Source organism: Bos grunniens, chromosome 23 (assembly GCF_055505025.1).
Source record: "Bos grunniens cultivar Pamir isolate PY7600 chromosome 23, Bosgru_T2T1.0, whole genome shotgun sequence".
NCBI classification, from domain to species: domain Eukaryota; kingdom Metazoa; phylum Chordata; class Mammalia; order Artiodactyla; family Bovidae; genus Bos; species Bos grunniens.
In genome coordinates, this window is record NC_141187.1 from 31,852,018 (window position 1) to 31,872,392 (window position 20,375).

A 20,375-nucleotide genomic window follows, 5' to 3' on the forward strand; every position below is an offset into this window, starting at 1 on the left:
TGGATGTTGGGGAGAGGGAAGAAGAGGAAGGGGGAGGGATCGCAGGGTAGAGGGAGGTTTGCCCGTGTGTTAATGCTTCTCTGTGATTGGAGGATGAATCTTCAAACTGGTCCCTGCCGGGAGCTCAAAAGGGGTTGAGATCCCTAGGGATCTGAGACTTGCCTGGAACTCCTAGTTTGAGCCATGATCCTGCAGCTCTGGGCCTCATGTCTTTTCCCACTGTTCCTGGTCGGCTTAGCTCAGCTGACTCCGAAGCAGCAACAGATGAAGGTAAGTGTCCTGCAGGGAACCGAGGTGGATTCCAGCACTGATGGCGAACTAGGCTGCCAAGGAAGCCAGGAGTTCTCCCTTCTTCTCTCCTAGGAAGGACGAGATTCGTCTCCCCAGCCTTTCCTAACTGACGTCTGCCATTGCCACTGCTGTTCTCTGAGGCAGAGGCTCTCCTAAACTGCCTGTCTTTACGTGGATCATCTCCCCTTAGCCTGGTGGGTCACTGGGCAGAAAGTGGAAAAGTGGATGAAGGACGAAGGCTGCTCTCCCTGCGTTCTGCTTTGCCACTTGCCCCTGGTGGCCGCTGGATAACCCAGAACCCATCCCCTCCACCCTGGTCTGGAACACTGGGGAATCTTGCAGGTCCGGGAAGCAGGGATGTGAAGTAGTAACTGGATTGAGAAGGAGGCTGAACTGGCAGCTCTTGGAGAAACTGAAACTCTTGGGCAGGTGGAAAAAGAAGCTGGTGCTGAAATGTGCCCTAAGGAGTTCCAGAGTCAGGAAAGAGGGGCCCTTTTTTCTTTTAGGGAATAATAAAAGGCAAAAGGCAAGGAGAGTTGCTTGCTGATTTTAATTTCAGGGGAAGTGATGTGGCAAGAGCTCAGATCAGAGTAAGATCTTTGCTTTTAAGTCTTGGTACTGCTCCAAATCACCCAATGCTTCTCCCCTCACCCCAGGAAAAATGTCCACAATTGCTGCCAGTAGCACCCTTTAAGGGTGTGTATATGAGTCTTAGGATGCTAAGTGGCAGCTGAAGTAAATGACTTGAGGTAACAAGTTTTAAGTTTAAAATTGGGCATATTCATTCAAAAACACAGCTTCACTGTGATGTTAAGCCAGTTAGACATCTTTTATTGACCCCTTTCTTTCCTCTCTAAAAGTTGGAGAAAACCTATCTTGTAGTGCAGTGATCACCTAGAAAGTTTGTTAAAGCACAGGTTACTGGGTCACACCTCCAAAGCTTCTGATCCAGTAGGTTTTAGTAGAGTCCAAATTTGCTTTTCTAATTTGTTCTCAGATGATACTGGTGCAGGTCCTCAAACCACACTACAAGTGCTCTATTATTGGGTTCATGTGAAGTGTAAAATGGTGTATATAACATGAATCTACTATAAATGTAATATCAAGACTGGTAGCTGTAGTAAGATCATCTCTCTTCTCTGATATTAAAAAAAAAAACAAGCATCTACTGAGGGCCATCCACGTCTATGTCAGCAGCTGCTGCCTGATTGGGTGTGGAATTTCTGCCATAGAATATTATCTTGTGAGTAAAAGGCTGTGTTTTAGGGTATCCTGATCTCTTCAAACAGACCTAAGCAAATTGGAGCAGAACTGAAAGCCAAGAAGGAAAGATCAGCCTCTTCCAAGCTGCAGTATTCTTGGAATTCTACATGCCAGTTCACAAGGTGGCATCCATACATGATAAAGACAGCCAGAAGTTGTTGAGGCATTTTAGCTTTTTGTTCCAGATCCTGTCGGCTTTTTTCCCTTGCCATCCTTGTAGGTAGGAAGTCTATTCCCTTTGCTTCCTATTTTACACAGAGATAAGAAAGGGCACTGAGGATGAATTTTGTAGGTACCAATAAGCCCCTACTGGCAAAGCTTTGGAAAATGCCTCTGGGATCTAGAGGAGGAACAAGTTATTTGCTGAGCTCTGGGGAAGGAAACTACAATGTGAGAACATATAGATGAGACATTTATATAAAACATATTTCTGTTGTGAGAAACTCTGCCAAAATCTGTTAAAAATATTTGCAAAGAGATATGATGACTGGAATAGGGTGTTAGGATATGGAAGAGAGTGCAGGTAAACTGTAAATCATCAATCAGAGGATGGCAGTAAATTGTATTAAGATTCCAGGAATGGAAAGATGATTATAAAGTGCTTGTCCCACCATTGCAAAAAAGATTTTAAATTAGAAGGTATAAATTCTAGTTGTAGCATTGTTTAGTCGCTAAGTCGTGTCTGACTCTGTGACCTCATGGACTATAGCCCACCAGGCTCCTCTGTCCATGGGACTTCCGAGGCAAGAATATTGGAGTGGGTTGCCATTTTTTTCTCCAGAGGATCTTGCCAATCTTGGGATCGAACCCGAGTCTCCTGCTTGGCAGGCGGATTCTTTTCCACTGAACCACCTGTAAAGTCCCAGTTGTGGCATTAGCTGTAACTAAAAATATTACTTGGAATATTCTCTTCGGTTCTTAGAGTTTCAAAAAGTCCACAGATGTTAGAGATTATCATTTGCTTTATCATCACATCACTGTGGTTATTTTCGTTATATTTCAGGTGGATTGCTATAAGGGGGTGACAGGCACCATCTATGAGTATGGAGCCCTCACCCTCAATGGTGAGGAGTATATCCAGTTCAAGCAGTATGTGGGCAAGCATGTCCTGTTTGTCAATGTGGCCACCTATTGAGGCTTGACAGCTCAGTATCCAGGTAAGAACTCATGTTTCAACTCTCTTGGAACTAGCTTTGTCAGATGGCCATAGTCTAATTCCAGAAAGTGAGAGTCAAGTCGCTCGGTTGTGTCTCTTTGCGATCCCATGGACTGTAGCCTACCAGGCTCTTCCATCCATGGGATTTTCCAGGCAAGAATACTGAGTGGGTTGCCATTGCCTTCTCTAGGAGATCTTCCTGACCCAGGGATTAAACCCGGGTCTCCTGCATTGTAGGCAGACCCTCTACCGTCTGAGCCACCAGGGAAGTCCTAACTCCAGAAGGTTTTGCTAATTTGTTATTGGGAGGAAACAAGGGGCTGAGGGAAGGTAGGTGATCATGTGACTCTATCCCCTACATCCTGCCACTGCTCTGCTCCTTAGAAATGCTAGGAGAATTATCTCGGGATTTGAGAACTAAGATTCTCCCAAAGATTTAGCAAAGACCACCAGGAATGTATCTGTATTTGAGTTTGTTGCTCAACGTTCTGAGGGAAACCATATACTGTAGGGAACCATGGGGCTTCTCAGTAAGAAGATGTTATTAATAGAAAGGACTTATTTGAGGATCTGAGCTTGTGTTACATGATTTGGGGAAGGGTTCAAGGGATTGAAGCTTGGTTCTGGATTGGATGCTGTCAGGAAATGAGAAAACGGGCACAGTGAAGTGACTGGTATCTTAATAAATCATGTCTACTGAATAGGAGGAATAAAGCAAGGATAAACAGCAATCACTTAGATTGGTAAGAATAGGGTGATACTTGGTCATTTTTGTGATTTGAATAATGTTCATGTTTTGTCCGGTTAAAGGTCTCTTGTATGAAACTGATCTTCCGTGAAACTGTTTATGTTCAGGAGGAGAACAACAAGCCCTAGCTATAAGTCCCAGGCCAGAATCTAGCTTTCAGGGGCTGATTTTATCTTTCTCACTGGTAACTTCTGGTAACAGGAGAGAAGATTGACCTTTGAGCCTCTGGAAAAATACCTTTGGGTTCTGCAGGTACTTCCAAATGGCAGAGAAGAGGAAACGTAGTTACCATCTATGCACTGTTTATTTGGAGTGAGGGCTAAGAGGAGATGCCAGCAGATAGAGCTGAGTCTGATTAGGACTGGCTGGTGCTGGTCATGAAGTCAGTAAATCTGAACTGAAAGTGGCTGAAGTTGGAAATAATGGCACAAGTCCAGACAGACACTGGGAAGCTTCCTGACAGTGGGAAAGAGCTGAAAGTTTGTTTTCAAAGGAGTTTGTAGCCTTAGAATCCTAATGAGTCTTTCAGGGAAATGGCAGCATTTATGTCACTGGAACTGACAAAAAGAATGCTCTGGAGCTAGACTTAGCATTTCTCTGATTCCCTCTGTAACTCCCAGGTTAGAGCACCGAAGAGTGCTCCTGGGAGGGTGACTGGAGTGTAACACTGTGTCACCATGGGGCCGATGGTGGGAGGATGGGGATAGAATGTCCATTTTGTTTGCCATTCCTTAAAACACTTTTTGATCAATCAACTAAGGAAGGCAATGGCATTTAAATCTGACTTCAGAATCAAACGGGACCCACCCCCAAAACACACACCCACACACACACCAATTTAAGCAATCTGTGCTTTTAAAGAAGGGCTCCTATTGGATGATGAAGTGGAGCCACTTATGGGAACTTCTGCACAAGATAAAAGGCAGTTGTTTGGATGTGTTTCTGGAAATCTGTGTTCTAGCCTTTTGCTCTGTTTCCTCAAACTTCATGATCTTGAATCTTTCCCTTCATAGTCCTCAGCTTATTCATGTGATAGACAGATACTGCTTTTACTGCTCAAGATAGAGCTACCCATGCTGTTCACCCTCTGCTTACAGAACTGAATGCACTACAGGAGGAGCTGAAGCCTTTCGGTGTAGTTGTGCTGGGCTTTCCCTGCAATCAATTTGGAAAACAAGAGCCAGCAAAGAACTCAGAGATCCTTATGGGGCTCAAGTAAGTGCCTGCTTGGGACCCTGCAAGACCGTGTTAGAATTTTCCTCCCACATTCCACCTAGAGGCTTCTCATTCTGGAGACTTCTGGGGTGATTGACAGATTAATTGGTTCAAGAACATCATTTTGATGCCTTGAATTCAGTTATGCCCTGCTGGTAGTGCTCAACAATTCTAACTTTGAGTTGTTTAATGATAAGACTACAGGAAATCTAATGAAAAGAAGCGCGTGAAAGGAGAAAGCCTAGGAAATAGAAATGAATCAAGAATTTTAACCTTAAAATATTGCTTTCCAATTTTCTTTTAAAATATTTTTTACTGGAGTATAGTTGATTTACAATATTGTGTTAATTTCAGATGTATAGCAAAGTGAATCAGTTATACGTGTACATATATCCACGCTTTTAGATCTTTTCCCCGCATAGGTCATTATAGAGTATTGAATAGAGTTCCCTGTGCTATACAGCCGGTCCTTATTACTTTTCTATTTTATATATAGTAGTGTGTATATGTCAATCCCAATCTCCCAGTTTATCCTTGGTAACCATAACATTGGGCTTCCCTGGTGGCTCAGATGGTAAAGAATCTATCTACAATGCAGGAGATCTGGGTTTGATCCCTGGGTCAGGAAGATCCCCTGGACAAGGGAATGGCAACCTGATTCAGTATACTTGCCTGGAAAATTACATGGACAAAGGAGCCTGATGGGCTAGAGTCCATGGGGCTGCAATTAGTCTGATAGGACTGAGCACACACAACCATAAGATTCTTTTCCACATCTGTGACTCTATTTCTGTTTTGTAAATAAGTTTATTTGTACCATTTTTAAAAGATACGATATATAAGTGTTAACATATGATATTTGTCTTTCTCTGTTTGACTTAATTCACTTAATTCACTGTGATAATCTCTAGATCCATCCATGTTGCTGTAAATGGCATTTCATTCTTTTTTATGGCTGAGGAATACCCTGCTTCCAATTTTCTTGGAATTCTCTATTGGCTCCTTAAAGCATATGCATGAAGTCCTGATTCCCAAAGACCACTCTTTCCTCATCTTCCCTGTCTACGACCTCTCTTTCTTTATCTCTAATTTCACTTTGTGGCCAAATTGTGGTGGCCATTATTATCCACCCTTTTCTTAATTTGAATGGTCTCAGGATTGTTCTGGTTCATTGCAGGTATGTACGTCCAGGTGGTGGCTTTGTTCCCAATTTTCAGCTCTTTGAGAAAGGGGATGTGAATGGAGAAAAAGAACAGAAGGTCTTTACCTTCCTGAAGGTAAGTGAGCATAAACCTGGCAAGAATTGGTCAGGTAGGTAACAGTGCCCTGAAAGCATGGGGCTCAAGTCTAGGATTGAGTTTGGACTCCTTGGAAAGAAATTCTCAGATAAGTTCATGGATGGTGGCAATATTTGTTGTGAAGCTTTAACTTCAAGTAATGGAAACATATAAATATGATTGCTCTAATATAGACTAACTTTTCTTACTGAATGGTAATGATTCATTTATTCAACATTTATCAAATCTTTAGCTCTGTGCAAGAACTGTGCTACACAATGAGTTAACAAATGTTAATAGGGCATAATTTCTTCCTTGAAAGAATTCATATCTAATCAGGGAGACAAACACAGAAATAGGTAATAAAGAGTGTCACAAGAGTATTAGAACCACAGAAACCCAGAACAGAAGGACCCCCTTTTTTGTAGCTAAAGAAACTGAAGCTTTAGAAGTGTTATGCGTTACCAAAAAAAAACACACACACACACAAAAAAAAACAAAAACAGAAGATAGTCTTTCTTTGAAGCACTGTGAATCCCATATAATCATGGGATTGAGGGAGAAACAGAGAAAGGAATAAACTTTTCTGTTTGCTATCATACTAACTCTTGGTTGTTGATTGTACTGGTAATGATGTATTGGAACATCTATGGTTCACTAGGAGCATGTCAATTAGTCAATATACTGAGATACATACTGGTGAGTAGATATTCTAGGGGTGGGGATAAGACGAGACCACACAGAAACAGAAAAAACATTGTCGATTTCTCTCTCTCTGCTCCAGAACGCCTGCCCTCCAACCTCTGATCTTTTGGGCTCATCAAGTCAGCTCTTCTGGGAGCCCATGAAGGTCCATGACATTCGCTGGAACTTTGAGAAGTTTCTAGTGGGGCCTGATGGCGTCCCTGTCATGCGTTGGTACCACCGGGCTTCAGTCAGCACAGTTAAATCAGACATGCTGGAGTACCTGAAGCAGTTCAAAAGCGAATAGGAAGGGCCAGACACCGTCAGAAGTTGCCTCCCATCTGAAGAACACATTTAAGGATCCCATCTTTGCTTCGAGTCCTTTTCCACCCAGCCTCCATATGACCAAACCATCCTGTACAGCCCAAATGTGTGTGTGTGTGTGTGTGTGTGTGTGTGTGAGAGAGAGAGAGAGAGAGAGAGACAATTAAAGAAAACCTGTCTCCCAACTCTCTGACCTCAAAATACCAAATTTTTTCCACTCCATTCCAAAGGAAAATCATATTATAGATAGGGACTACCCATGTCCCTAAAAACGCAGTCCCCAGAAGTCCTGACATCCATCCTTTCCCAATGCTGAAGGTTTAAGAAAAGCAGAAACTGGCAGCAAGACTCTCAGCATCTCCTTAATAGCCTCTTCTCTCCTCCAAGACAGGCATGCGTTGTTAAATTCTTCCTCTCCCTAGTTAGTTTTCATTTATCCCCTGACACCCTGAGTTCTCTTGTAGGATCTCTGAAGGCAGAGTGAGAGCAGAAACTTCATCTCACATGAGCTGAGGGGCATCTCCATGATGGTGGGTCCCAAAGCCCCTGTGGGCAGGACCCAACCAGAACCTTCCTTGGTGCCTGTCCCTTAGTGCATTCAGGTCATGGCACCTGGGCAGGGATGTTCCTTTATTCAGAATGATGGGTTTCTCTCCTCACCCTTTAAACTCATCCTTATCACTGTCTCAAATTAAAAAGAATTCTGCAGCAGCTGGTTTCCCGTGGTGTTTTTCCAGTCCTATATTATGTGTGGAGTCATACCACTTCTTCCTCTCACTTTATTTCTGCTTCCTTCAGTATCTAGCTCACCTAGCTCTGAAGTATTTTGTTTTTCTCATAGTGCTCTAGACCTTTTGTTGGCTCATCCGAAAACACTGGGTGGGACTGGCTGCACAGAGTTGCTGTGACACGAACAGGGGAAGTACAGCCCCCTGTACTTCCTCATTCAGATCCCCTGGGGAGTCCCTTCTTGAATCTTCTCTCTCTCTCAACAAACATGCATCCATTTTTGTTTACAAAATTAATTTCTGCTCGCTGTTAAAAATCTAAAAACATATAAAAGTAGAAGAAAAGCATACCAAACCTCACTTCTAATCAGAGGAGTCAAGAATATACTGGAAGCCCTATCTAGCCCATGCTGTTTTATAATTAAACTTCAATCTTTATATGAAGACAGATTTCAGAATATCAAAAACAGGAAAGAAAAGATTGTATGAAGAGTAAAATCGGTGTTTTTTTCTTTCTCTTTTCACAAATTACTATTAACACAGCTACTTGCACTTTAAAGGGTCTTTTTAAAAAACGTACACAAAATATAAGTATCAGTGAGTAATATAAAATATAATTCTGGTTTGTACCTAAATAGATGTGATCCCTGACTTAATCTTTATACAGCAACATGAAAATTGGCAGACTAAGCCAGAAATGACCAGGGAAGTGATTCTTAAGACTCTAAATATTCATAGATGATAGACACACATGAGAAATGGAAAATATTTTCAAAATATTTGGATATTTTGTCTTCTTGAATTCAAAATCGTGTAAGAAAAAAAAAATGGGTTAAAAAAAACAAAGCTAGGGGGGACTTCCCTGTGGTCCCGTGGCTAAGACTCCATGCTCCCAAGATAGGGGGCCTGAGTTCAATCCTTGGTCAGGGAACTAGATCCCACGTGCTGCAACTGAAGGGCCCACACGCTGCCACAAAGATTGAAGATCTTGTGTGTCACAGCTAAGACCCAGTACAGCCAAAAAAAAAAAAAAAAGCTGAGGCTTCCCTAGTGGTTCAGTGGTATAAAGAATCCACCTGCCAATGCAGGAGACACAGCTTTGATCCCTGATCCAGGAGGATCTCACATGCCCCCACATGCCACAGAGCGGCTAAGCCAATGCGCCTCAGCTATTAAGCCTGTGCTCTAGAGCCCAGGAGCCCACAACTACCAAAGCCTGGGCACCCTAGAGCCCATGTTCCCCAACCAGAGAAGCCACAGCAATAAGAATCCCAGGTCCCGCAACTAGAGAGTAGTCCCTGCTTGCCACGACTAGAGAAAAACCCTCGAAGCAACAAAGACCCAGCAGAGCCAAAAATAAATAAAATTATATATATTAAAAAAAAAAAAACTGAATGTCCTTGAACATGTCTGAATCTGTGACCCCATGGACTGTAGCCTACCAGGCTCCTCTGTCCATGGAATTTTCCAGGCAAGAATATTGGAGTGGGTTACCATTTCTTACTCCATGGGAACTTCCTGATCCAGAGATCAAACCCACATCTCTTGCATCTCCTGCATTGTCAGGGGGATTCTTTACCACTGAGCCACAGGGAAGCCTGTCCTTGGTCATAACCCTGTGACAGGATTTGAGACACCATACATCTTTTACTGGGCACTGTGTTATTAGGGCAGTGACAGGATTGCAGAACCAGCTACCAGTGGTGGTGAAAAATGTGTGTTTCATTTCTTAGTTATCTTGAAATCTCTGAAGTTCTTGAGAACCCTCAAGGACCTGAACAGTGCTCAGAAGGGTTCCAAATCTGTCACTATTTTCAGATCAGAATACTCAAGGTGCCAGGAAGTGGGTGGAGGATGATGGGATGATACAATGTATAAAATCTTCTCAAGATACTGGTCCAGTCCAAACCAGGAAACTAGTTGGACAAAAGTGGATGCCCCAGGGGAGCAACATCCCCTGTTGCACAGTGAAGACCTAAGATGATGAAGGCAGAGAACTGTGGCTTCACCGGAGTCTGTTGCACTTGAGTGGTATAAAGTCTAGGAGGTCTCAATCCTGCCACTGCTCTGGAAAGTCCAGATGTCATATCCCTTATGCCCTCCAGTGGCTGGCCCTGAAGAGAAAAAAGAGAAGTTGTTTTGGGGATAGCCAAGACCAGAGAAATGAAAAAAAAAAAAAAAAAATTCCCTTGCACTGGGAGATGAGGGGAGGTGAGAGACAGGTGTGAAAGCAGCAGTCCTGATCAGAATATTGCTTCTGATGACGATGATGGTAGTCTTTATAAAAAGAGAAGACCAAGAGATACAACTTTCCACTTCTCCCTTCCTCACCAATCCATGTAACAGATCTTAGCCCCAGAGAAAGCCACAGGCAGAAACTTCTGGGAGGGGCAGACTGCCCAGGAGGGTCTCAGGAACTCTGTCTGTTACAGCAGTTAAAACTTGACTGTGACTATCATGGTGATCATCATTCTCATTACTGGCACTACTACTGCTGTGGATTTTTTATGTTTTTGAACCAGAGGTTCGTACAATCTATCATGGAAAGACCTGAGCTAATTGGTTCCAAAACCAGTGTTGTCACAGGAATCTATTACCGGAACACACCATCCAGCAGGCATCTAGAATCAGTAAGGCTCTGCTAACCACAAAACCTTTGAGGAGAGTCCCTGGGGACAGTGTTCTAAAGTCCCAGAGAACCAGGACTCAGACCTTCTCAAACTGTCCTTTCCCATCTTGTTAAGCAGCCCATCCCTGGAAGTAAGACCCCAATACAGTCTCCCCCCATGAGAGATGCTGCAGAAATGTGGTATTTTCCCTGTGGACTGTGTGATTTTTAGGCTTTGAAAGTCCCCATGGTAGTTCTGGAAGCTGGATTCCCCAAACCTGGTAAAGAGTAGCCAAAGTCTCTTCCACAGCACATTGAATCTTTGTGATCTCATGAATACTCCTTGACTTGGTTTCAGGTCCCAGTAGACAGAAGCTGAGACTAGGATTCAGGTACACATAATTTATTGAGAGAGTAGTCTAAGGGAATCAGTGAAGAAAGACAGGGTAGGGGAGAGAAGTAAGGATGCAATTTCTGATGGAGTTCAGTTTCAGATAAATTGCACTATAATTATTTCCACCGTGAAGGAAGACGGATGGACTTTTGTAACTCACGTCCATCAATCATTAGCTATGGGCTCACCCTCCGACCCCAGAGGCATAACCAATGTGAGACGGCCCCCCTAGGTTAAAGGAAATTCTCTGAAGAAGATGGCAGCTGAGGATAATGAGACTTGGCTTTGGAACTGTGACGACCCTGAGAAGAGTCTTAGGTTTGCCGGCAGAGTTTAAGGGGTCAGCGAAAAGAAGTTATATTTCTTGTCCGCAACCGGAAAACAGACGAGTTCCCCTCCCCACTCCCAGCCCCCTCATCTCTAACCACCTGGAATTCGAGGCCCGACCTTTTAAAGAACCTGTTGTAAAAGATATGGAAAGAAACATCTGTGCGACAGACGCCCTTTTTCGCGGAATACGTTCATGGTCTTAATTTCCAAAGTTCAGGGCTGGGATCCGTGATGCGCATCTTCGCACCCACCCGGGCTCTGCGAGATCCCACCCTAAGGACGGAGTCTGGACCCTCCTCGGGTCTCCCCTCCCCTGTCCCGGGCCTCCCTGCCCACGTCACCTCAGTCGTCTCAGCTCCCGCCTGTCCTTGGGGCCCCCAGACCCACCCCAGCTCCCACGGCCCTTCCCCCACCCACACGGGGTCTCCTGGGGACGCGCAGTTACGAACCTGTGCGCAGCGCCCCCTAGTCCGGCTTTCTGCTCGTGCCCCCCAGGAGGGGGAGGGGATGCGACCGAGGGTAGAGGGCACCGGGGAGGGGGAGGGGCGCACCGAGGGGTGCAGGGACCGGGTTAGAGGGGAGAAGGCGTTACCTTTTCTACGAGCTGATTTTCTAGACAACCTGAGTCCGAGAGAAACAGAGGAGGACAAGAAGTCGGGAGGAACTGAAGTGAACAGTCTTTTTCCGGGTTGGACTTTTTCAAGCGCTCACCAAATTTCCTGAGGCGGAAGCTGCCGAGGTTCCTGCCGACCCCTATCCCCACTCCCACCTCCACACCCGTCCCAAAAGGCTCCGGGTGGAAAGATGTCACAATAGATTTTGACCGTGCTCTTGAGAATGACAGCGCGGGGTTTGAAGAGAAACTGCACGGGCTGACACCTGTAGCTGAAGGAAGATGGCCCCTGGGTCCAGCCCCTCGGCTCCACCCGAAAGATGCAGGTTCCTCCTCCCACCAGTCTGGCGCCTTCAGGTACCTCAAATGAGTTACTTTATCACATATGGCCCGTTATTTCCTGCAAATCCTTGAAGTTTTTTTTTTTTTATTATTACATATATTAAAAAAATACATATAATAGTCTTTATCACTTATTTCCTAGCTGCGAGTTTCTGTGACTCTTTTCCTTGGGATAACAGAAATACCCTTGACTAACGCTCCACCTGCCTATTACCGTTTCTGTCCTATTTTTCTGCCTTCAACGCGTTCTAGAAAGTGAAGCATCTCCCTGGAGTTGGCATAGTACAGCATAGTTTCGGAAGGCAAAAGATTAACAACTGGATTGTTGTTGTTTAGACGCTAGGTCCTGTCTGACTCTTTTTCGAACCCATGGACTATAGCCCACCAGATTCCTCTGTCCATGGGATTTCCCAGGCAAGAATACGGCGGTGGATTGCCATTTCCCAGGCAAGAATACCGGGCTAGGTTGCCATTTCTTTCTCCAGGTAATCTTCCCGACCCAGGGATGGAATCCCCGTCTGGTGCATTGCCAGGAGGATTCTTTACCACTGAGCCAACAACCGGATTGTTGTTGTTCAGTGACTAAGTAGTGCCCAACTCTTTGCGACCCCATGGACTGCAGCTCTCCAGGCTTCCCTGTCCTTCACTATCTCCCGGAGTTTGCTTGAACTCAGGTCCATTGAGTCCATGCGACCATCCAACCATCTCATCCTCTGTCACCTGCTTCTCCTCTTGCCCTTCTCCAGCATCAGGGTCTTTCCCGATGAGTCAGCTCTTTTCATCAGGTGGCTAAAGTATTGGAGCTTCAGCTTCATCATCAGTCTTTGCAATGAATATTCAAGGTTGATTTCCTTTAGGATTGACTAGTTTGATCTCCTTGCAGTCTAAGAGACTCTTGAGAGTCTTCTCCAGCACCACAATTCCTAAGTATCAATTCTTCATCGCTCAGCCTTCTTTATGGTCCAACTCTCACAGCTGTACGTGATTACTGGAAAAACCACAGCTTTGACCACAGGGACCTTTGTTAGCAAAGTGATTTCTCTGCTTTTTAATATACCTGTAGGTTTGTCATAGCTTTTCTTCCATGGAGCAAGCGTCTTTTAATTTTGTGGCTGCAGTCACCATCCACAGTGATATTGGAGCTCAAGAAAATAAAATCTGTCACTTTTTCCACTTTTTCCCCATCTATTTGCCATGAAGTGATGGGACCGGATGCCATAATCTTAGTTTTTTGAATGTTGAGTTTTAAGACAACTATTTCACTCTCCTTTCACTCTCATCAAGAGGCTTTTAGTTCCTCTTTGCTTTCTGCCATGAGTGGTATCATCTGTATATCTGAGGATTTTATTTTCTTGGGCTCCACAATCACTGTGGACGGTGACTGCAGCCATGAGATTAAAAGACACTTGCTCCTTGGAAGAAAAGCTATGAGAAACCTATACCAAACCTGCTAAAAAGCAGAAGCATCACCTTGCCAATAAAGGTCCCTATAGACAAAGCTATGTTTTTTTCCATAGCTTTTGTTGATATTTCTTGATTACAGCTTGTGAGTCATCCAGCCTGGCATTTTGTATGATAAATACTCTGCATATAAGTTTAAACACGGTGATGATATACAGTCTTAATGTACTCCTTTCCCAATTTTGAACCAGTCCATTGTTCCATGTCCAGTTCTAACTGTTGCTTCTTATCCTGCATACAGGTGTCTCAGGAGGCAAGTAAGGTGGTCTGGTATCCCTATCTCTTGAAGAATTTTCTAGTTGGTCTTGATCCACACAAAGGTTCAGTGTAGTCAATGAAACAGAAGTAGATGTTTTGTTTGAAATTCCCTTACTTTTTCTATGATCCAACGGATGTTGGCAATATGATCTCTGGTTCCTTTGCCTTTTTTAAATCCAGTTTGTACATCTGGAAGTTCTTGGTTCAGAAGTTCCAGAACTTCCTCAGTTTTGGAAGTTCACATACTGCTGAAGCCTAGCTTGAAGGATTTTGAGCATTACTTTGTTAGCATCATCTATTACTCACTGGGAGAAGACATCTTGATTCAGTTCAAGTGTACTTGTTCCTAGATTTGAGAAAAGTTTGGAACCAATCAATTAAATGGCATAAAACAAGAAAAAAGTTGAAACACTCACCCCAGTTCCTCTAGTTTGATGGGTAAAGCAATGTATGTTCTCTATAGAGAAGAACATGGGGTTTTGAGGTAATTTCAATGAAAGAAAAAATCATCCCAGTGAAACCATTGGCTACATTTTTGTTCCCTTAGCTTTCTGCCACAGTATTCTACAAGGTAGAGAATCTGGTGATCAGTTCCTGGTGTTCAGTCACTGCTCCCAAAGTTTCCTTCCTATTCAAACACGGAGCCATGACAGCAATCAAGAGTTAATCGCCCTATTTTAAGATGTGGTTACTTGTATCTTCTAGCTCACCAGTCTTTCAGGCAACATTGATGATCACAAAATGGCCCTAGATTTTTCTATGAATGAAATCACAGTGACTGTATGGAGTCTTACTCTAGCCAAAATACATGAGATTTTATCATTTTTATTCAACAAGTGTCTGACTAGTTTGTTTGGGCACTGGTCTCTCAAGTCAAACTTAAGCTCAGGAAGTCCCCAAGGTCTTTGACAGACATCATAACCACTCTTTACCATCCTCAGAGAAAAAGTTGGGGACCTTTTTATGCTGGCCACCTCCTCACTCACACCCAGTAATTCAACCATCTTGTCTAGAAATAAGTTGTTCAGATTTCTAATTTATCAGTGACTTGTAAAACAAAAATTTTAACTGACCTTTCCTAGTTTACAAATTTCCTCCCTAGTTACTTTGTTACTACATTGCTCTAAATTTGTAATCTTCAAAGCAATAGTTTCTTCTTTAAGGTTGTAAGGAACCTTCCTTAAATCAACTATATCCCTAGAGTAGAACAGAATAAACCACTGCAAGTCAGTAGATGTTACTCTAGTTTCTAGCTCTTCATACTCTTGTAGAGCCAAGAGCTTCATGTGAGGAGGGCAAATGCATGGACAAGATTCTCCAGAACAGAGCTGGGTTGTACTAGGCTGCTGCTGAGTCACTTCAGTCGTGTCCGACTCTGTGCGACCCCATAGACGGCAGCCCACCAGGATGCCCCGTCCCTGGGATTCTCCAGGCAAGAACACTGGAGTGGGTTGCCATTTCCTTCTCCAATGCATGAAAGTGAAAAGTGAAAGTGAAGTCGCTCAGTCATGTCCGACCCTCAGCGACCCCATGGGCTGCAGCCTTCCAGGCTCCTCCTTCCATGGGATTTTCCAGGCAAGAGTACTGGAGTGGGGTGCCATTGTCTTCTCTTGTACTAGGCCAGGGTTCTTGAAAAATAATGCAGATAGCGATTGGCATTAAATATTTTCCGCAAAGTAGTTGACATTGTAGGGGGTGTAGCTCAGTGGTAGAGCGCGTGCTTAGCATGCACGAGGCCCCGGGTTCAATCCCCGGCACCTCCAGTTAGAATTTGGCTTCTTGTGTAGCAGTTCTTCAGAACTACTCAAAATGGTTCTTAGTTTTTCCTACCTGTTGAAACTTGTCACTCATAACTCGTGCTGATTTGCTCAAACTTATTTGTCAACCTTTTATTTTTGTAATTGGAGAATGTTGCTTTACAATATTCTGTTGGTTTCTGCCGTACAACCATGCTAATCAGTCGTAATTATATACATATCCCCTCCTTCTGGAACTTGCCTCCCTTCCCTCTAGCCTTCCACCTCCCATCCCCCACCCTTCTAGGTTATCACAGAGCTCCAGGCTGGACTCCCTGTGTTATATAGCAACTTCCCACTTTATACGTGATAGTATTTATATATGTCAATGCTACTTTCTCAGTTCATCTCAGAGCCATCTACAGGGTAGTGTAGTCTTTTTTTTTTTCCTTAAGCTCCCCCCATTCCTGCGCCCTATTGGAGCAAAGTAAAATGAGGTAGATTTAACTCTCCTATAGTCACTCAGGTGGCTCTATGGCTTAGTTGGTTAAAGCGCCTGTCTCGTAAACAGGAGATCCTGGGTTCGACTCCCAGTAGGGCCTTACCTTTTTGCTCGAAGGTAGGTAGGGCAAACTCCTGAAAATTTTATTTTGGCTAGTTAACTGTGTCTTCTTACTGATCCTCCACAAATTCTCAACGAAAGTTAACAGCCCTAGAACTCTATCAGATACATTATAGGTTGTTTGATTGCAACTGCCTCAGATTCCTTACTTTTAAAAAGAAGTACATTCTTAAGAGATGACAATTCAAATGCAAGCCACCTAATACTGCATGTGACTTTATACCTCAATCACTTTTCAAATAGGTTTTGCATTAAACTGTGGTAAAATGTTTTTGATCACCTACAGTGTGTTACTGTTTTAAAGTATCCAGAGAGAAAGATATGTATAAATCTCTCTAGACTCTAACAATCTCTAGCTCTACAATTGATTTCATTAAATAAGATAATGAACAATGAACCTATTACTAGCTACAAAGGAAAATTAGGATGTTTGCAGGGTCTTGACATTTTGAAGGGACTATGAGGAAGAACAGTATATTCCCATGCTATCTCTCTTAAGGAAAACATTAGAGTATTTCAGGAATGATGATCAACTGGAAGGAAAAATGTCCTAGATACAAACACCCTAGAGCTAGGACAAAGTCGCTGTGAAAAGAGCAAGCTGGAGAATTCTGCCAGATATCTAAGGAAACTTAGATTCAGCCCTAGAGACTTATGGAGCTTCCTTATCTTTTTGTCTCCTATTGATTCATCAATTAATTCAACAATGTAAGCTGCTGGTTTTTTATATACCAGGCATATTTCTGTCTGTCTTTCCTTTTATTTTCAGTTACATTTTTTCCCATATTATGGGAACTTTTAAGATCTACTGTCTTAGCAACTTTTAAATATGCAATTCAATATTGTTATCTATAGTCACCAACCTGTGCATTACATCCCCAGGACTTATTTATCTCATAAATGGAAGTTTGCACCTTTTGACCACATTCACTCATTTTGCCTGCCACCCCTCATCCCTGCTGCCTCCAGTAACCACCCCAGGAATATTTCTAAGGGCAGGAAATACAGTAGCAAACAAAGCTAACAAAAAGCACTGCTGTCACGGATCTCACATTCTGCTGGGGGTGACATGAAAAATAAAGAAAATTAATATATAAAATAAGTAAGCATATAAGATACTGATGAAGTCTGCGGAGAAGAATAAAGCAATGAAAGAGTATGGGGACAGCAGAGGATAGAGCTGGACTAACCAGAGTGTCATCTGTTCTTTAATAAAATCACTGACATGTTAAAATATAATTTTTTAACTTTTTAATGAGAAATGGTTACAAAGTGGCTACTATTATTACTCTAAGAACTTGAGTAGCAATATTAAATAGAAAACTGATGCCCCTTCCCCCAACAATGCCTGGATCTCACTTCTGTTCATTTTGATTAGGGCTTTATTTAACTAGTTCCCACTGCCTGTACTCAAATCTCAACTGTTCCACTTATTAGTTACGGGAGCTTTGGTAACTCTCAATGGGCATCACTATCTTCATGTATAAAAGAGAAATAGTAATAAGCCTACCTAACAGAGTTAATGGGAGGACTTGTGGAGTAAATACACATAAAATATTTTAGAAGGATATCTAGCACATAAAGAAGCAATCAATAAAATAAAATAAGAATTGATTATACACAGAGCCTCTCATTCCAAATCTGGGTGATTTAGGTGATGATATTTGGAAGTTTTGAAAGGACAAGATTTAGATATGTTGATGGTGAAATGAGTTAAGATTTGGGGAAAATTGGAATGGAGTGAATATTTTTTTCATGTGACACAAGTGTGAATCTTTGGGGACCAGCAGGAAGACTATGGTAGGTATAATTATGTCTCACACCCCCCACCCTGAGATGCCCATTTCCTAATCTCTAAAACCTGGGTAATATGTTATCTTGCCAGGCAAAAGGAATGTGATTAAGAATCTGGAGATAGGGAGATTATCTTGGATATTTGGGTGGCTCTATGTAATCAAAGTGTCCTTATAAGAGGGTGGTAGCTGAGTCAGAGTTAGAGAAGGAGATGAGACAACAGAAGAGAGGTCCGAGTGAAGTGAACATGAGTCAAGGAATAGGAGCATCCTCTAGAAGCTAGAAAAAGCAAGGAGTAATTTCTCCCCAAGACCTCTAGAGAGGGGGCAGCTCGGCTACACCTTGATTTTAATCCCACAAGACCCATTTCAGACTTCTGACCTCCAGAGTTGTAAAATAATAAATTTATGCTATTTTATGGAGAAGGCAATGGCACCCCACTCCAGTACTCTTGCCTGGAAAATCCCATGGATGGAGGAGCCTAGTAGGCTGCAGTTCATGGGGTCGCTAAGAGGTGGACACGACTGAGCGATTTCACTTTCATCGCTTTCATGCACTGGAGAAGGAGGTGGTGGCCCACTCCCGGTGTTCTTGCTTGGAGAATCCCAGGGACGGGGGAGCCTGGTGGGCTGCTGTCTCTGGGATCGCACAGAGTCGGACACGACTGAAGTGACTTGGCAGTATGCTATTTTAAGGTAATAAATTTTTGCTAATTTTCTAGTGCAGCAGAGACGGTTAATCCAGATATATGGTTATAGGAAACATATTGAAAAACTGCTTTGCTGCCTAAGGAACCTGGTTCGAAAGAAATCAGCTAAACTTCTTGAAGGACTACAGTTCCATTTATAATCGCATCATGTTGACAGGGAGTTAGTCCTGGGGCCTAGATTTCACACAGAACTTGATTGGTGGGATAGGGAATTTTGTTCCTTACCCCGCTTCTTTCTCAAATGAAAGCATGTAGGAGTCAGAAAACTACTGTGCCTTCTCTGAGGTTCGAACTCAGGACCTTCAGATTATGAGACTGACGCGCTGCCTACTGCGCTAAGAAGGCTCTGAGACAAAAAGGTTTCAGTAGAACTATCGATTCTCTTTCATGTTTATACAAATTTTCTGAGAAGTTATATTTTTCAAACAGAGTGCAAGATAAGAGTATGTGCTGTGGCATATATACTGTTGCTCTGAGTATGTCATAATGATCAAAATTATTTCAGGATTTCATCCATGAATAAATATGCAACACGGTGAATTTTTTTTCTCCCACTATGCTTTAAATGGCAACCCACTCCAGTATCCTTGCCTGGAAAATCTCATGGACAGAGGAGCCTGGTGGGCTGCAGTCCATGGGGTCTCAAAGAGTCGAACATGACTGAGCGACTAACACACACACACACATGCTTTAAATACCACTTACTGCTGGCAGACATCAGACTTCATTAGATTTCACTGTGCCCTACTTCACAACTACGTGTGTAGAAAGTGGCATACAGATACGAGGGGCCTGAGTTGGGTCCACAGGCTGGAAAATTTCCAGACTGAAACAGTGAGGACACAGAAATATGCTTAGCTCTGCTGAGGGCGAAGCTGGAGTATCCTTATCTAGCTCTGCATCTTCTTTGTCTGCCAGTATTCCCCTTAAAATCCATGTCTGACCAAGTCCGTGATCTGAAGGCCTTTCTATTCTGGCTAAAAGTCCAGAATAATGTAAACAGAGGCGAGATAAGGTGGAAGAAATGAGGTGAGATGATTGAAAATGGAGAAACAATACACTGGATTTCAATCTGGCAAAGTGAAAAATGTCCTAAAATAGATATTGTAGGACTGAAGTGTAAATCTTGTGTGTGCCATCTATTAAGTTAGGAAAAATAATTCACTTGGTTTTTTTGAGAATATGTCAATTTTTTAAAACTTCATTATCTGTAAAATAGGATAATATTCACAGTATTATTTAAAAGACTGAATTCGACATACAAAAAAGTTGTTCAATGAATACTAATAAATGATACAAATGATGATAGCAAACTGTATTGAGTGCATATTACGGGCAAGGTACTCTTATATGTGTGTTACATGTAGTGGCCATCTATCGTCTATCACTGTAGGCAACTTTTATTATTGTCATATCATTTACATATGATAAAAGTAAGACTGAATAAGTTTAAGTGACTTGCCGATAGGCTTGTGGCTACTCAGTAGATGAGAAGCAGTAGAACTCGGGCTCACTTAACTATGACTATGAAGCCACTCAGTCGTGTTCGACTCTTTGTGACCCCATCGACTACATAGCCCACCAGGCTCCTCTGTCCATGGAATTTTCTAGGCAAGAATACTGGAGTGGATTGCCATTCCCTTCTCCAGGGGATTTTCCTGATCCAGGGATCAAACCCCAGTGTCCTGCATTGTTTATTGTCTGTCTTTTCTTCTAGAATATAAGCTCGACAAGGGCATCGACTTTGTATTTTTCTTGTTCACCGTTCCCATCCCAGAACTTAAAATAGTGACTGGTACATTGTATGGTTTCAGTAAGTTTT

At 42.9% G+C, this 20,375-nt stretch overlaps 1 protein-coding gene, 1 long non-coding RNA gene and 3 other non-coding genes across 5 annotated transcripts; 3 read left to right on the forward strand and 2 right to left on the reverse strand.

Moving 5' to 3' along the window:
* Nucleotides 1–34: 34 nt before the first annotated feature.
* On the forward strand, nt 35–7,669 carry GPX6 (glutathione peroxidase 6). Its single transcript, XM_086369832.1, has 5 exons — nt 35–270; nt 2,558–2,711; nt 4,556–4,673; nt 5,851–5,950; nt 6,735–7,669. Exons 1-5 carry the CDS (start codon nt 184–186, stop codon nt 6,939–6,941), a joined length of 666 nt encoding a protein of 221 aa, XP_086225958.1. The 5' UTR covers nt 35–183; the 3' UTR covers nt 6,942–7,669.
* A 564-nt stretch (nt 7,670–8,233) lies between these two features.
* LOC147347326 (uncharacterized) lies at nt 8,234–11,936 on the reverse strand. The gene is made up of 2 exons (XR_015152276.1): nt 11,611–11,936; nt 8,234–9,800 (listed from the first exon to the last, which is right to left on the reverse strand). It is a non-coding gene; the product is annotated as an uncharacterized LOC147347326 (long non-coding RNA).
* Nucleotides 11,937–15,383: 3,447 nt separating this feature from the next.
* Nucleotides 15,384–15,455, forward strand: TRNAA-AGC (transfer RNA alanine (anticodon AGC)). Its single transcript has one exon. It is a non-coding gene; the product is annotated as a tRNA-Ala (tRNA).
* A 501-nt stretch (nt 15,456–15,956) lies between these two features.
* Nucleotides 15,957–16,030, forward strand: TRNAT-CGU (transfer RNA threonine (anticodon CGU)). Its single transcript has one exon. It is a non-coding gene; the product is annotated as a tRNA-Thr (tRNA).
* A 2,795-nt stretch (nt 16,031–18,825) lies between these two features.
* Nucleotides 18,826–18,898, reverse strand: TRNAM-CAU (transfer RNA methionine (anticodon CAU)). Its single transcript has one exon. It is a non-coding gene; the product is annotated as a tRNA-Met (tRNA).
* Between the last annotated feature and the right edge of the window lie 1,477 nt (nt 18,899–20,375).